The sequence below is a fragment of the Crocuta crocuta genome, unplaced genomic scaffold (assembly GCF_008692635.1).
Source record: "Crocuta crocuta isolate KB4526 unplaced genomic scaffold, BGI_CrCroc_1.0 scaffold38, whole genome shotgun sequence".
In the NCBI taxonomy this organism is placed as follows: Eukaryota; Metazoa; Chordata; class Mammalia; order Carnivora; family Hyaenidae; genus Crocuta; species Crocuta crocuta.
Window position 1 is genome coordinate 2,653,823 of NW_027532605.1, and position 17,178 is coordinate 2,671,000.

Below are 17,178 nucleotides of genomic sequence, written 5' to 3' on the forward strand. Positions count from 1 at the left end.
TTCCCCTAAAGGATCAGAAAAGGAACAGTGAGATTTATAATCTCTGTCATCCAAGTTCTCAATCTTCCTTTCTCAGGTAAAACTCTGGAGCCCAAGAATGTCTTCTTGACCTGACCTCTGATTCCCTCCATCTGGGGTCAGCTCCCTCATTCAAACTCTTAGATGCTGGCCGGCACTTTTTAAAAAATCACACCATGTGTATATGTGTGTGCATGTACGTGTATACATGTATTGATTAGTTTCAGCCGTTATCTGTCTCACTAGGCTGTACATTCCTTGAGGGCAAGGGTTGACCATGTATCTCTCTTGCTCACCCATGTAAGCCCATGCCTTGCACAGGACTTTGTGCCTAGCAAGTTATCCTTATGTACTTGATGAGCAAATGAATGAGTGAACTGCCTAAAAAACAGACTCAAGGGAATCAACACATCAAAATCATCACCCCAGCGAGAAACAATCTCTCTTCTCAGAAGGCTCACCTATTTATCACCCTTACGCTTCACAGCAGCTTCTCTTCATGTTAGATTTACCTCCTATGAACTCTATGCAAGGTCCATACCTAATCATCCCTGAACAATCCGCAGGGCTTAGTATACTGACATCTATACTGAGGGCACAAAATGCATGTCTGTTGAATAAATACAATTCAACAAGAACCACACCATTCCAGAAGAGGTAGGTCTGATAAGAAAACATGTTCTTTTCACCTCTACCATCTGTCTTTGCAGAGAGGAGATGGTGGCCATGGGAGCAAGGGATGGTATGACCTCACCACAGATAAACCTGACTCTTGTCCCACTGAGGTGGCTATTCCTGGCCTAATGAGCTATGAGTGTCCAGGCGTGAGACTGAAACTCGCCACTTCCTGTGAAAACACAGAGCAACTGGTCTTCAAATCTCTCCATAAGTGACGAAAGCAAAAAAGTCATGGAGCTTTCTGAAAGCTGAACTTTCAAAATCAACTCTGCTCTACGTAGGATGAATTTTAAAATGAGGCTTAATATGATGCAGTATCTGACCACATTCTTTGCCGGAAGTCAGCTAAGGGTTTCCCATCACCAGTGATAAACTAAATTAATCAGGGAAAACTTCTAACTCTAAACCTGCAATGACACATACACACTATCACTAACTAATCTTTTAACGTTAAATCTGGTCAAGGAGAAAAGCTCTTTTGTTTTTTGTTTTTAACCCTGCAGGTTCTAACCAAAGGGCACCTGCTGATTTTCAAGACAAACACAGTCTTAGATACAAAGGGCATTCCCCAATGCTCATTTTCACATAAAACTTTAAAAGCTATGTGTTCTAATCTTAAGAGCTTAACAATTTTGATCAGAAGTACAAGTCCATCTGGGATAGATGCCTTATTATGATTATGGTCAGGATAAGGTCATTTCTCAACGAGGAAGTCTGGCCTTCTTCGTTTGGTAAAATACATCCTTATATAATATTACTACTCAAAATTAAAACTTACAAATAAAATTAAGGTTTTAACGGTTTACATGAAATTCCTGGAGCGAATCCTTTCTGTTATTTAATAAGTCAATGCTCATGGAGCCATCGAAACAAAATTATGCTAAACTTCATATGGTAACTAATGAGGAGAAGGCAGTGGAGAAGCAGCAGTGTCTTTGGACACAGCACACGGCTACGAGCAGCTTGCAGAGCGCTTGCAACGGGACGATGAAATACACACGAGCAGGTTAGAAATCAGAGGCAAAGCTTCACAATTACACTACCACTTAGGGAGTAAGTCAGAACGCAACTAGATTTCTCTTCAACGTTTAAAGATTCCTGTATGAATTTTCTATTTCATATCCGCACACAGTTAATCAATGGCCATTTATTGCAAAATCCACACAGTTGGAGAAGCCATTAACACAGGAGCATGCAACAGGCTGTCACTGCAAACAGTTCATACTTACTGCATTCTGGTGCAAAAAGGGACAGATTATACAAAATGCAATCAGTTCTTACTTTGCCATAAACTTCCAAAAGTAAACACTTATCGGCAGTTATTCATTGGTGCAAATGACAAACTTTACCATTCAGGCTATGTTTCTGATGGGCGTAAAAGCTGAAATCAAGACACATGTCCAACCAGTTCAAAAAACAGGTCCACAATACCTATATGTGGTGTCTGAACTGTGGCTCTGAGAAGTGGGAGCTATGCGGGATAAAAAGTTTGATTCAAACAATACCACATATAACTTGCTTGAAGTCCCAGGGCTTCAGGATCTAACGCGTCTAATTCTAAATTATCAGGGAAAACGTGTATGTATGACCCATCCCCCCAGCCAGTCAGGACAGAGGCAATTAGCAGGTCACCATAGGAGTGAAGAGATCCAACAAGATCCAGAAGCAACTCCTCTTTCTCACCACTGGGACCCAACCTGTGCTGTCCCTGCTATGTCTCCCCTTCAAACATAAACAATGTGGTAAGGAGAGAGAGTATTCTGGAGACGGCCTGAGAAAAAACTGGTCTCTCCTACCTCATTCTGTTGCTTAAAGAACAACAACAAAAAATAGAACAGCACCATCATCAAGGCAGAAACCAGCTTACTTCCCCACAAAAATATCTGAGCATCTATTATTGCAAACATACCTCACAGCCTGCAAGATATGCTACAAATCGCCAAAGCAATCATTATTGCCAAAACCGAAGGCCATCACATTTCTTATGATCTATGTTTGAGTTGCTGATGTCGTCCAAATGTTTTGGGAAGCGGGACTTCACAAATCATTAAAAATAACACGCAAAAGTTTATAATTGGCAAAAAACTTAAGGAACAGCCTGGTAACAGTTCTTATAGCTGCACCTTGCACAGGCTCAGAACATGCTTTCATGGATACAGGCACTAAATACCACTGGGTTTTCCACTCGGGTCCTTCTTCCCTTAAGAAAATAACTACACCGAATCTAGGAACCATCACATGAACATAAAGGCCCCAAAGCAATTTGATATCTGGATGCTTTTTGTGTGTCCAGAGCTGTGGGTGGCCAGAGATCCCTGAGCCGGCCGCTGTCTCCCACATGTCAGTCTCATGAATCAAAGTCTCCTAAGGAGGAAGTGGGCAGGAGCTTGAATGACTCATCTCCCCTCCCCTCTCCAGTTTTCTACCCATGCCCCATGCACGGACTGTGTCTCCATTGTCTAACTCATATTTATCCCTAAAGGCGAAGGGAGAAAATGAAAACTTTGGGGGAACATCTTCAAATAAGCGTATCCAGAATTTTCCAGTATGCAGTCTCCCTGAATGAAGCCCAGAACCATCCCCACCCCCACTGGACTGCTCTTGGAAACAGGTAAACAGTAAGGTGGCTAGGTTTCATACTGTTTTACACTGTATTCACCAAGAGTACACTGGGTAGGAAGAACTTGGTAGGTTTTAAAAGTATGTAATATACCAAAACTTTAAAGTCTAGAGTTTCTGTCAAGAATTCTTGAGTCTAAGTCCAAGTCCACCTTTTCAATATCAAAGAAACAGCAAGCCACACTCCCAGTCAAGTTCACAACTAGTTTATACTCTCAAGTATCAACTATGAACTTTCTGCCTGGAAGGATTTTGAAAGACAGATCAAAAATACTGGCCTGTTACTAATTTATTTGTATTTTCTTGGCAACAGAGGAGTCTAATGATATAGTCTTTAAGACAGAAAGACATTTCAGTCTTGTATTCTTTAAATAGGTAACATTTTTCTTCCCAGTACATATTCAAATGTGGTAAATTTTAAGAAAAACAGGGTGATAGTGTTCTTAACTACTTTAAAATAAGCTTTGATTTAAAAGGTTAAAGCAAGAGTAATGATGTCCATATACATATTACAAACCATATTATTTCCCACCATTTTCATTCTAAAGGGTACTTTACATCTTCTCTTTCTTCTTCAAGTTTGCTAGCACATGAAGAACAAAGTCAGAGGAAAAAAGCTGAAACATAAGGTATTGTCTACAACCAGAATCCATCTTCTTCTAAAAACAATTTAGAAAACACATCTCAGAATCACAAGACACACTTACCAAGCTACACAGGCCCTTACCCAACTATTAGGTTGTTTGGTTTGGAATAATCATTGCATCTAGCATATCATATCCTTACTGTATATGGGTCACTTTCAGTGAGGTTCATCAGGGCAAGACAAAGAGTGCCTGATTCAAAATAACTGCCCTTTGCCTGCACAAAACTAGCTCCACTGTATGAAAAGTGAAATATCCAGCCTGATGTTCTGTTCTGGCCTATAGCACACTAATAATTTATTAGATTTTCCCAGAAAACTACCAGCCAACTGCAGGACTTCCCAGATAAGCACTTAGCAAGAAGCTAAATCGATTCAGATGGCTCAACTTAGTTTTGAATTTTATTTTATTTTTTTAAAGAATAGCCGTTGTTCTTTTATGGTGATGCTATAAACGTTTCTCAGAGATCAGTTATAAGAACATCCAAACTTAATTGTGTGGAATTGGAATGTCTGGATTCTACAGCTCTTTTCCTTTGCAAAACTGGACTTATGTTAAAGCAGGACTTATGGATGGATGTTTCCTCTCTGTGTATTTTAACTCACTTCCCCTTCTTTTTGGTATCAGTGTTCCACTAATGTGTTTTCCAAACTGACCATCAGATCACACGCGGCCAGCAAGGCAGGGTTCTTCACACAGCTGGCCCAGGAATGCTTTGCAGTCAAATCCATGTGTCATCATCCCATGGTTTAATGCATCAGCTTCCCTCTTCCGTTTAGAGATGGACCAAAATGAATGAAAGGTTTCCACCAGCTCAGCTGAAAAGTGTTTTCATGGGAACTGTCAATGGGGTCACGAGGCAGAATTAGAGCTAGACATTAAAATTGTTTTTCTCTGGACCTCCACTGTCTAAATTTTTTAAAATTTTTTATAGTTTATTTAGTTTTCAGACAGAGAGAGACAGAGCATGAGTGGGAGAGGGGCAGAGAGAGAGGGAGACACAGAATCCGAAACAGGCTCCAGGCTCTGACCTGCCAGCACAGAGCCTGGCCCGGGGCTCGAACCCACGAACCGTGAGATCTGACCTGAGCCGAAGTCAGACGCTTAACTGACTGAGCCACTCAGGCGCCCCTTCACTGTCCAATTTTTAAAGTGATGCCCAGGGTGTGCTCTAAGGCAGAACCCATAATTCTTGCAGGCAATTTTCAAGGAAAACAAAGGCAGAATTTTCTTTATGTTCTCTCAGTTTATTTTCACTGGGGTAGACTGTATCAGAGAAATTTTCATTTCTGTACTGATGAGGATTCTGAATACTTCTTCCTATGTCAGACCTTGAGCCCTTAGATTTCAGCTTGTGGTACTTTTAAATCCTTAATTATCTGGCTCCCTCATGTTCAATAGTATGGACTTCCTGATGTTGCCATGCATTTGAATTTTGCTGAGAATCCAGGAAAACCAGAGGATGGCATCTGGGGTATGCATGCGATAAATTAAGAGAAAAAAAAAAAAAACCTTCCTAATTCTGTATCAAAGAGCAAGTAAAAGTATCTAAAACTGCACACCCAAAGCTCTATTCTGTACTCCCCCAAATAAATTTAATTGTAAAATGAATAATTAAGCGGATTGCTAAAAATCAAGATGTTTGAAAGATTGTGAGAAAGTTTACACAGGAAAATGGAGATAACAGTTAGTTATAATGAAAGATAAATCTTAATTCTTTCAAGGAAACGGAAAAAAATCAAAGCCTCCATTGCATGGAGAAGGAAATTAACTTCTCATGATTTTAGGGCCATCATAAGATCTGCTATAGACATGACAGGTTAGATTTGGCCTTGGCCTTGGTTGAAAGTTCAGAAAAAATTTTTTTATTTGAGTATAGTTGACAAACAACATTATATTAGTTTCAAGTGTACAACATAGTAATTTGAAAAGTCTATACTTTGTGCTTTGTTCACCACCAATGTAGGTACCGTCTGTCACTATACAATATTGTTACAGCATCACTGACTATATTCCTTATGCTATGCCGAGAGGTCTAGTTATTATTTGTTAAGTTTATTTATTTAGAGAGAGGCAGAGAACACGAGTGAAGGAGGGGCAGAGAGAGGGACACAGAGAATCCCAAGCAGCCTCCACGCTGTCAGTATGGAGCCCCAACACAGGGCTCAAACTCACAAACTCTAAGATTATGACCTGTGCCAAAACCAAGAGTTGGACGCTTAACCGACTGAGCCACCCAGGTGCCCCCTGAAAGTTCTATTTAAAAAGAATAAAAATGTAACCTGTTTGGTTTCAGGTAAAGCTCCCCAAGTGATTCCAACATGCTGCTAAGTTTAGGAACTACTGAACTGGAACATTCTTCTGAAGAAGGAAGAAGAACATTTACAAATATAATGGCAGGTGTTTTCATAAACTGAAGTTCACAGTTGTAACAGTGTTGAGAAAAATCATGATATAACTTGCAGAAGTAAAGCATGTTCATAAAGATGGGCTTGGAGAGAAACCCAAATAAACCCTAAGTAAAAAAATATTCTCGCACTGCTACATGGGGTTTCACCCAGTCCCCGGTTACAGGAGGTCTTCACTAAGAACATCTAACTTCATTGTTGTTGTTTTTGTTTTTTAAGTTTATTTATTTGGGGGGGTGGGTGGGAAGGAAGGGGAAGGTCAGAGGTAGAGGGGAGAGAGAATATCAAGCAGGCTCTGCACTGCCAGAATGGAGCCCAACACGGGGCTCAAACTCACGAACCATGAGATCATGACCTAAGCTGAAATCAAGAGTCTGATGCTGAACTGACTGAACCACCAGGCACCCCTCTAACTTCTGTTTGGATTAGATCTGCAGCAAACACGTTTTTAAAAAGTAACCTCGTTTCTGGATTAGATCTTCTTACCAGAGAGGATGTGCCCTCAGCCAGGAATAGACCCTCCATCTTGGGGGGGAGGGGGGTTGGCTAATATCACTGTAAGCTCCATGTAGGCAAGGAGCAGCTGTCTTCTTTACCACAGGAATATGACTCCTATTAGGCCCTAAATAAATAATGACAAATGACTTCCTCACTTAGGCATGGTTAAACTGCTCATGGGGCGGTTTGTGGGTTCGAGCCCCACGTCGGGCTCTGTGCTGACTGCCAGCTCAGAGCCTGGAGCCTGTTTCAGAGTCTGTGACTCCCTCTCTCTCTGACCCTCCCCTGCTCACGCTGTTTCTCTCTCTCTCCTAGAAATAAATAAAACATTAAAAAAAAAATTTAAACTGCTCATGGGATCTAACTCGGTTCCATGAGTGCCGTGTGGTCACTTACCACATGGCTGATTAGATCTTAGGGCAGACCAGAATGTGAAGACAAGCTAATGTCCCCTCATAACCCCATTATCCTATTAAAAAAAGTTTTCATATATTGTGACATGACATTAGGCACCTGGCCGTTAGCTTGAGGATCAATAAATCTTATGGCAACATAAAAATAAAATAAAACCGGTGTCTTTGATTTTAGATGTATCATTAAATGTGGGTTTTTTTCCTTCTAACTTTCTAGAGAGATCTCTACTTTTGTCCTGTTCATGAAACCGTCTAAATATGGATCAGCAGTGTGCCAGGTAAGAAGTCATTTTCCCTGCCAACTATAAAGAATGATTTTGACCGGCTGCCCCTTTGGTAACAGTAACCCGAGGACTTGCTAGAAAGAAAATAATTTCAGCACCATGAGTCCTGAGTATACTCAAGCAATTCTCCCAACTCACAAACCTCAAGTTCTTCCCTACTACCACGAGACCAGAAACTTTGCTTTGCATAGTCTGCTAACGAGGCGCCGATACAAGTGGACATTGTGCTGAAGAACGGTTTTCGGTGGGCGTCAGGTCGGGGAGCAGTACAGGTGTCCCATGCTCAGCCACCAGCACGTAAAAGGACTCCAGAAGGACTCCCCATGCTGGTCAGTTTGGAATGAGGACAATGGTACAGAAATAGGGGTCATGAGAAACTTGTCACACTTGGGTTTTCTCCTTCATTTCTAGGTACTGGGAATCCTATGAGCTTGGGGAGAAAAGTGACAAAAAGGCCCTGTCAGAGTCCTTTTATTATTTATTTATTCAGGAGGCCTAGGGTTTAGGTCCTGAGTCTGCCATTTAGTACCCATGTAACCCTAGCATGGCGACTTGACCTTCAGAGCCTCACCTGTTCATCTGTAAAACAGGAATAATAGTAACTATTTCATGAAGTGTTTGTGAAAATTAAATCAGTATGCAATACTTCTCACAATGTTTGCATATAGTTAGCTCTCAGTAATTATTTACCCCTGGCCATTAAATACAGAACACGGTCAAGCAGGGAGAAGGTACTATCACAAAAATAAATGTTGTAAGAAAAAGATATTTGTTGGAAAGTTCTGGCTTAGCTACAGGGAATGGGCTGATGTTTTTCTCTGTTCTGTGAACCTGATAAGACAGGACACATAAAGGCTTTGGGTGGTCATTCTGGGCAGGACCTGCTTATCTAAAGGAATTCACAAATCATTACTTATGGGAAGAATGAAGAAAGGAGGAGGCTGACCTACTTGTTCTTTTCCTGAACCACACTAAGATATCACTCCCTAGAAGTAAGAGTAAGTGTTTTAAAAGGTCCTTAAAATGAGGGAGGAAGCAAAAAAAAAAATTCCTTAAAACGCCTTCTAAATGTCAAAGTTAGCAAAAGGATAAATAGGAAATTCGAATATAAGTATATAACATTTAAATACTTAAATCTGTAATAAGTATGCAGTCTTTTTAAAAAATCCATCATGAACTTCAGCAGAAATTCTTTCAGTCTTTGCAACAGAACTCAAGCTGTAAAACTGCAGTTGGATGAACCCAGGAGAAGACCCAGCAAATCACCCAGTCCAGACCCTGGGCCTGAGTCCCCCGGGGATAAACTGACCAGCTCGGGCCAGGCCCGGCTGGCATCTGGCTCTCCTGCCCCTGGCTTCTTCATGGCATCATCCTGCCACACTTTCCTACAAATGACTGAATGACTACAGGCACAATGTCCATAAACTTTGTTGGAAACTGCACAGTAAGAATTTTGAACTTGCAATTACAAAAGTCAGATACTAATATAAGAAGTTCTTCTTAAACCGCGTTGTCACCAAGATGTTGGCTCTCGGCATGTAAAGCACATACACATAATACACATACACCCACATTTTGTTACATCTGCACAAAGGTTTTTGTAGATTCAAAGTTATAGTAACTATATATTAAATGCGGTCTATAGAAATATAGATGATGATTTAATTTCCAACTATTCCACATTAATAAAAACAATACAAAAAATAGAAAAAAGCTTACCTCAAAAATTTCAAAACCGTAAATGTCCAAAACACCCATGACCTTCTTCCTCACTTTTGTCTGTGCCTTTAAAAAAGTTTAAAAATAATGAGTTAAATTTAGGCCCGAAATATAACACTAAAAGCACACTAAGGAAGACAGACTTACGTTACGAGTAACTTTGTTTCGTAACTAGAATAACTGTAATTTAGTTGTTTTCTTTATAATGTATATGACATAGAATATTGGTATAGAATCTTCCAGAAATTTTAATAATAGATAACATATTAAAGAAGGCATTAGTGATGCCTAATTATCATTAACAATCACGGAATCTTATAGTAGGTCAGGGCTTTCAAACTCCCAGTACTCTAATGTCCTCATTTTATTGACAAACATTATTAGTAGGTAGAGAGGTCAAGCGACCTTTTCAGCCAAGTGAGTACAACCCGTTAGGTGCGCTGCCACCATGACCCGGGGTGCAGACTCTCAGAGTTAACTCTGCAAAGTTCATCAGGCCACGGACCGGTGAGATTTCTTACAACAACATACGTGCGAAACAAAACAGAGTCCTGACAAATTTCAGTTCCGTGCAAGGTGAATTCTTTTCAAGAAATGGTCTCTGTACGTGGTGACCAATTATCTGATTATAAAATTAAAATGTCTTTAACTTAATGTTTATAACCTGAATACATCTATTACAACAGAGTTATCTGGTTACAGGGATTCAGTACCTTAATGCTTTCATTGATTCGATTTACCAACCATGAGAACAACCTGCTGTAGAGATTTTTAGCCAGAGCATCTCGGGCATAATATGCCTATTAAAAAAAAAAAAAATGAAAAGAAAAACTCAATACCCACGACTGTCACAATACTTAATTTCAATAAAATAATAAGGACATTGTTTAAATATTTAAAGCTCTTGTATTTTAAGTTTCTTTTCAGAGCTAGTTTTTATTATACTCTGGATGAACAATTAAACCGTTCAGAGAATTGGACAAATTATTTATTCTCAATTATTATATTTTTTTGCATCCCAGGAAACGAATTCTAAATATCACAAACACTTTCTCCATAAAGATACTCATCTCAGTTATTACAAAACAGACAAAAATCAGAGGCACTTGGAAGTCCAACAGGGGAATAGTGAGATAAATAAATGAAAGCCTACTGCAAGGGAAGTCACATAGTTATCACAGAACGATCACTATGAACATTAGGTAATAAAATGGAAAATGTTTATGTTTTGTGAAAATAAAAATCTGTGTATTTAATACGATGACTATATCTTTTTAACCCCTACACATAGGAAACTCAAAGGAAAAACATTAAAATGGTTTTGACTGATGTGATCTATAAATGGTTTCCTTCATTCAACCTTCTGAACATTAAAAAAAAATTTTTTTAATGTTTATTTATTTTTGAGACAGAGAGAGACACAGAGCAGGAGCAGGGAAGGGAGGGGGAGAGAGAGAGAGAGAGAGTGAGAGAGAGAGAGAGAGGAAGAGAGAGAGAAAGAGAATCCCAAGCAACCTCTGAGCTGTCAGCACAGAGCCTGTTGTGGGGCTCAAACCCACAAACCGCAAGATCATGACCTGAGCCGAAGTGGGATACTTAACTGACTGACCCACCCAGGTGTGCCCCTTCCATACATTAAAAAAAAAAGATATTCCATAATGGCTGGTGGCTAGAGTCAGCATACACTGTGGGCAATACACTGTTTAATACAAATACAATGCTTTTATTTGCTTATTATTTGAAGCACTTCAGAGCCACTTGACAAAGAAGAGGCAGAGATAGTCTCTCCACTCCTGACCTAGAAGACACACTCTGGAGAAAGTCAGGCTTGCCAGGAAGAACCTAGAAACCCCTAAATATGTCAAGTGCCATGAGCTGCACGTGCAGAAAGTGCATACCAACAAGATGTGTGATGCAGGGCTCCTGCGGAAGCCTGAGCGTCAGCAGCCTCAGAGGGAAAGCAAGACAGTCTGCTGCTGGGTTTTTGTTTCATTTTGTTTTGTTTTTTTAGAAAGAGAGAGAGAGAGAGAGAGAGAGCAAGCACATGAGTCGGGGAGAGGGACAGAGGGAGAGAACCTTAAGCAGGCTCCACACTCAGCACGGAGCCCGACTCAGGGCTCGATCTCATAACCCTGGCATCATGACCTGAGCTGAAATCAAGAGTCAGACGCTCCTCTTGATGTTGGCTCAGGTCATGATTCATAGTTCATGAGATCAAGCCCCACTTTGGGCTCTGTACTGACAGTGCAGAGCCTGCTTGGGATTCTCTTTCTCCCTCCCTCTCTGTCCCTCTCCTGTGTGTGCACACTCTCTCTCTTTCAAAAATAAATAAACATTAAAAAAAAAAAAAAGAAGAGTTGGACACTCTACCTGCTGAGCCACGCAGCCACTCTAGTTTGCTACTGTTTTTAATACTCTGGCCACTTGTGTGCATTTCACTGATTATAAGCAGAAATTTGAGCAAACCATTACATGTCTGTTATAAAGAACATAATTTATTAGATCATATGGAAATTCTTTTTCCATGTTTCTTTCTAAATGAAGTGCAACAGCTTTAAAAACACAGGCCCTTCACTGGCAACATACTATAGCATTAGAGTACCTTTCCCATTCATTTGACACTTCCAAGCTAATCTTGAACCTCTCCCTAAGTCTGATGCAGCTACTCCAAGGACAGCTAGAAAATCCATCAATAAATTGGCAAAAAAAAAAAAAGAACTCAAGTGCACAATGTCGTTTTGGAGGGTGGCGGTGGTTAATGATTCCACTGCAGAAAATGCATATAAATGCTGAAATGGGGAAAGAAGCCTGGATTTCGATGAATACCTTTTCTCTACCCTCCTTTCTTCTAGTTTTTACTTTCTTCACATAGGTCATATAACCGTCTAGAACAGTGCCTGGCACAGAGTAAGCCTATACATCATATTTATAAATATATCATATTTATATTATGATTTCTGAAGTATCCTTTTCCTCTCCCACTTGTGAGCCCATAGAATTCTTTCTTAATCTTTTCCCCTTTCTTGTAAATTCCAGTTATCTCAAAATACCGCATAATCTCAAAACATTACCTATTAGTAAACAGAATGTCATCATAATGGTATCTGGTTTTTTTAGCTACATGCTGATTCCAACAAACCACCATTTCAATATGCAGTTGAACTAATAGTGAAAACTTATTCTGGCAAACTGCTTTATATTTAAAAAATTTTTTTTTAATATTTATTTTTGAGACAAAGACAGAGTAAGAGAGGAGGGCGGGGGAGGGGCAGTGAGAGAGGGAGACAGAATCCAAAGCAGGCTCCAGGCTCTGAGCTGTCAGCACAGAGCCCAACATGGGGCACATGAACTGTGAGATCATGACCTGAGCCCAAGTCGGATGCTTAGTCCACTGAGCCACCCAGGTGCCCCAATATTTTAAAGTGTATTCACAGCTGGTATTCATGTTCTTTGCTTCTTTCAAACAAATATTTATTCCAGAAGTTTAAAACTCAAATGTTTCCAGGGACTGTATGACAGAAATGAATGGGAAGTAGTGTGATATACAGATGCATTCCACATTCATGGCACTCAAATTCAGCATTTAAAAAGCAAGCAAACAATACAGAACAACAAAATTATCCTTTCATCATATGAAATATGCCTACTGAGCTATATCTGGTACCAGGGGCTGCAAATCTACCAGCCCGACTTCTTGAGTCTGATTCATGCCACCTAACTGGCATAGGAACATCCTCCACAGTACAGGAAGGAAGGTTAATTCTCATTTAAGCATCACTAACAAGGTGTGTAGAAATGAAGGAAGACACCGAGCACACGGATTCACCATCTCAGAGTCTAAGCACAATATGAAAAGAGTATGCATCTCTACGGCGGCATGAAACGCACTGAAGAAAATCCCAAGTGGAATGTGCTTCAGCGATGACCGGTATTAGGTGTGGCTCAGGTGGAGACACAGGGATGCATGGCCGTGGGGCCCACCTGTAGCAGCTCCCAGTGGAGCGGTGGAGATCAAACCCTCATGAGCGAAACAATCAGAGAACAAGTGTCCAACAGCAGGAGAAAAAGGAAATCCCAGGAGGGAGAAGAGGGGGGCTGTGATCAAGGAAGGCTTCCTGGATGAGGGGTAATGGGATGGACCATTCAGACAGGCAGGAAAAACTAGCCACGCCTTGTGGGGAAGGGACAAGAGTGAAGGCACCGGGTAAAAATAAGCATGCCATTTACAGAAGTAGCAGGGAATAAACGGAGATAAAGGGTTTGTAGGGTCAGATTACCGAGGGCCGTGGAAGCCAAGGAGAGCGGATGTGGTAGAAGCTGAACTACAACTCTGTCTTGAGTTCCTATCATTTCTCTGTGAGTCACTGTATCTGAGAAAAGATCTAAATGCCTTGGGCAGAATAAGGAATGGGGCAATAAGGATGATGATGGGGCCCAAGAACTGAAGCTATGAGGAAACATTAATAAAACAAATTACTTCTTGCTGGAATCAAAACCTTTTAGGCAGTAAGATCTGTAGAAATCTAAACCCTACATTTAATTTAAAAAAAAAGAAAAAAAAGACCTTGAATAAGGAACTGAAAAATCGAGGACCTCAAGCCAAATTCTTTTACGCCAAAGGTTAAAACAATGTGGAAAAGTTTAACCCGGTGATGTAAGGTGACTCAGGCTTATAAAGTAAGAGGCACCTGGGCCTGGTTTCCGTAGAGGATGATTAAAAAGCGAGAGTAAAACACACAGTAAAAGTAGACCAAAATACATCCACATATATATTCCGTATATATCCACGTACATGTGGATATTCCTGAAGGGCCTTCTTCACACAGCAGGCATTTTCTCATTGCAACACTTTTTACTTAACGATCCCCACTCTGGCTATTGAAAATGTCTAAACTCGGTGTGACCTTCAGTACAGTGGTTCTCAAAATGTGGTCCTTGGACCACCAGCAGCAGCAGCACTGAACTTATTAGAAACACAAATTCTTCAGTCCTACCTCAAACAGCCTCCAGGCACAGGCTGCCAACCGCATTTGACAAACCCTTCAGGCGGTAGGTACTGAGGTACACTCAAGTTTTCAAGTTTGAGAACCGCCTCCACGTGGAACTTTTCCAGCCACCTTGCTCTCTCTGAATCCCCTTCACGTGTCTAAAGCTACAGCCACGCGAGCCCAATCCTCCCTGATGTAACTCCAAACTGGGCTTTCCTCAGTTTTCTTTTTCAAATGCCCTTTCGCCCATTCTTTATACATCAAATCCTTCGAGGCTGGCTCCGAAACTATCGTCTCCATGGCGTCTTCCTTCATCCCTTAGTCCCTGCTAGTGGTCGACATGGGGCCTGTGCTGAGCAGGCTCTCAGTGAATTTCCTCGATTAAGTCAGTGACTCACCATCCGACTTTGCGTGAGTGAGACTGACCTGGACGGAGATGATAGCAGAAGCAATAATTTAGTAAGAAGGACACACAACACTTCTAACTAGAAGAGGATTGTTACAAATCAAATTTGTGTACATATGTACACAAATCGTGTACATATACACCAAGTTACAGTATTTTTCACAGTCAAAGCACCTCACTTAAAATAAGAAAGCTACACCGAAAGCTACAGACGCATAGACATCCTCGGGTTAGTAGCAAAGACTAGTTCTGAACGGCAAAGAGAAAGACTAAATCCACCTACTGTCTTACAGATGCTTAAGGCCGCTTACAAAGAGGAGGAGAATGCAGTTGGACTACGGGGTGAGAAGACAGTAGGCCTCTGCGGGGAAAAGTCCCCAGTCAGTCACTGAATTCCAGCCCAGATTAGCACAGACCGGTGGGAGAATGTTTAGGCTGTAGAACAAAGGCTTTACATTGAAAGGGACTCCAGAAGTTGCCTTGGGGTAACACCCACACATGCATGCATCCACTCACCTATCCACTGAAACTGAAGCAAAGGACAGAAGAGATAACCAACTCAGACCTGAGTCTTAGAAAGAGCTCACTGTCTTCAGGTGATGGTATACAATAAGGGAGGCAGGGAGGCCAATCTGGCCTCTCCAAGCTGGCTTCTCCTGTGTTCTCCAAATCAGTGAACGGCAATCCTACTTTTCCAGTCGCTTAAGTGAAACACGTTGGGAGCCGTCCTAACCTCTCCTCTTTCTCTCATACCACATATTACGCCAGCAGCTTCAGACGTAACCGTTGCTCACTCTACTGCTACCGTCTGGTTCAAACCGCCTTCAGTTCTAGGTTGGCACATCATTCCTTGCAGCTTCCTGGTGTTACGAACTGAACGTCTACATCATCTCCCAACCCCAAACCCATGTGTTTAAGCCCTAATCCCCAACGGAATGGTATTTGGAGGTGGGAACATTAGGAGACAGATTTAGAGGAGGTCATGAGGGTAGAGCTCCCATGATGGAATCAGGGTCCTTATAGGGGTGTGAGGACACCACAGCGCACCCTCCCCTCCCCCGCCCCTCCCCTTGTGAAGAAGATACAGCAAGAAAGTGGCCGTCTGTCAACCAGGAAGAGGGCCCTCACCAAGAATGCAACCATGCTGGCCCCCTGATCTCAGGCTCCTAACTTCCAGAACTATGAGGAATAAGTGGTTTTTTGGTTTGTTTAAGCCACCTAGACTATCGTATTCTGTTATAGTAGCCCAAACTAAGACACCTTGCTCTTACCCATTGTCCCCCTGCACTCTGCTCTGCACACTGCAGCCACAATGACCCTTTGAAACACAAGGCAGATCCTGCCACTGGTGTCCTTTCCCAGTTCACTCAGACGAAACCTCCCTGCCCCAGCAGGGTGGCTCTCCCTTGCTCTGCTCTCGCTTTCCTCTTTGCCTGCTGCTAGCTTGCTGTATAAATCTGTTCATTTACAAGGTCTACCGGTTATCGCCTGGCCACTCCTCCTGCCCAAATTTTAACCTCCACGAGGGCAGGGATCCTTATCTGTTTCGTTTACTGCTGTGCTCTTGGGACTTAGAATGATGCCCGCAATACAGTATTGAGAGTTAAGACAATAGCCTGCAAAATGAAATTTTTGTTTCCACTTATATAAAAATATCATAGACTTTTTAAAAATTCACTTCTGGCCATGACATTTCACCCACCTGAGCCACATTCAGTGTAGTTGAAACTTTCTCCTGCTTGGCCTCAACCGTTCGGAAACTAAAAGCCCGTTCTAGAACTGATTGATCAATGCCGGTCAACTCACAAATTTCTTTTAACTCTGTTGGGGGACAGACACAAAAAGTGACTGTGTATGTGCTGTTAAAGTCCTTTTCAAGGCTTAGGGTGTTCTTCCTAAAGCACACTCAAATCAAATAGTATAAAATGTAGAAGTCAAAAGACTTAAAACTCTATAATTATGTTTCTGCTCAGTTGCACGGGAAAGCATTTTCAAATCAATGAAAACAGAAGTTTTCCTTTCTAGATTAAGGAGTGGGCAGACGTTCAAAAGCAAGTTTGCTCAACAAGGCTGACTTACCATTTTTATCTTTGATTTTGCTTTCATCCAAACCGTTCACTCGAGATTCGGGCTTGAACTCGATGTTCCCCAGTTTCAACACCGCTGCCACCACCTCCAAGACAGACTCAGCTTCATGATCCATAAAACCCACAATCTGCATGGCATTCTGAGGGGGGCAGGGAGAAAAGCAGCTGTTTTCTTTCTGTCACTCGTTATAGCATTTTTTTAATGAATCATATAACAGATTCGTTTCTGAAAACAAACAACAACAAGACAAAACGTCCCAGAAAAAGCCCTCCAAGAGGAGACCTGTGAACAGACCTGACGTGGCACCAGGTGTAACTTGTTCAGTGCTTTCAAGCTGTGAGTCAAGGATCCCCAGGGCACTTCGCATGCTGGAGCAAGGGGGTAGAGGGGACCCAAGAGGGAGATGGCAGAAGAG

At 41.5% G+C, this 17,178-nt stretch overlaps 1 protein-coding gene across 3 annotated transcripts in view; it reads right to left on the reverse strand.

Moving 5' to 3' along the window:
• The window catches only part of MYO1B (myosin IB), a 181,168-nt gene that overhangs the window by 42,672 nt on the left and 121,318 nt on the right, over window positions 1-17,178 (reverse strand). For all 3 annotated transcript variants that reach the window (XM_077780198.1, XM_077780197.1, XM_077780196.1), the window contains exons 10-13: window positions 16,755-16,902; window positions 16,378-16,496; window positions 9,995-10,081; window positions 9,282-9,347 (exon numbers count right to left, since the gene is read on the reverse strand). In XM_077780198.1, coding sequence (XP_077636324.1) covers window positions 9,282-9,347; window positions 9,995-10,081; window positions 16,378-16,496; window positions 16,755-16,902 — 420 coding nt within the window. The remainder of the gene's footprint in view (window positions 1-9,281; window positions 9,348-9,994; window positions 10,082-16,377; window positions 16,497-16,754; window positions 16,903-17,178) is intronic.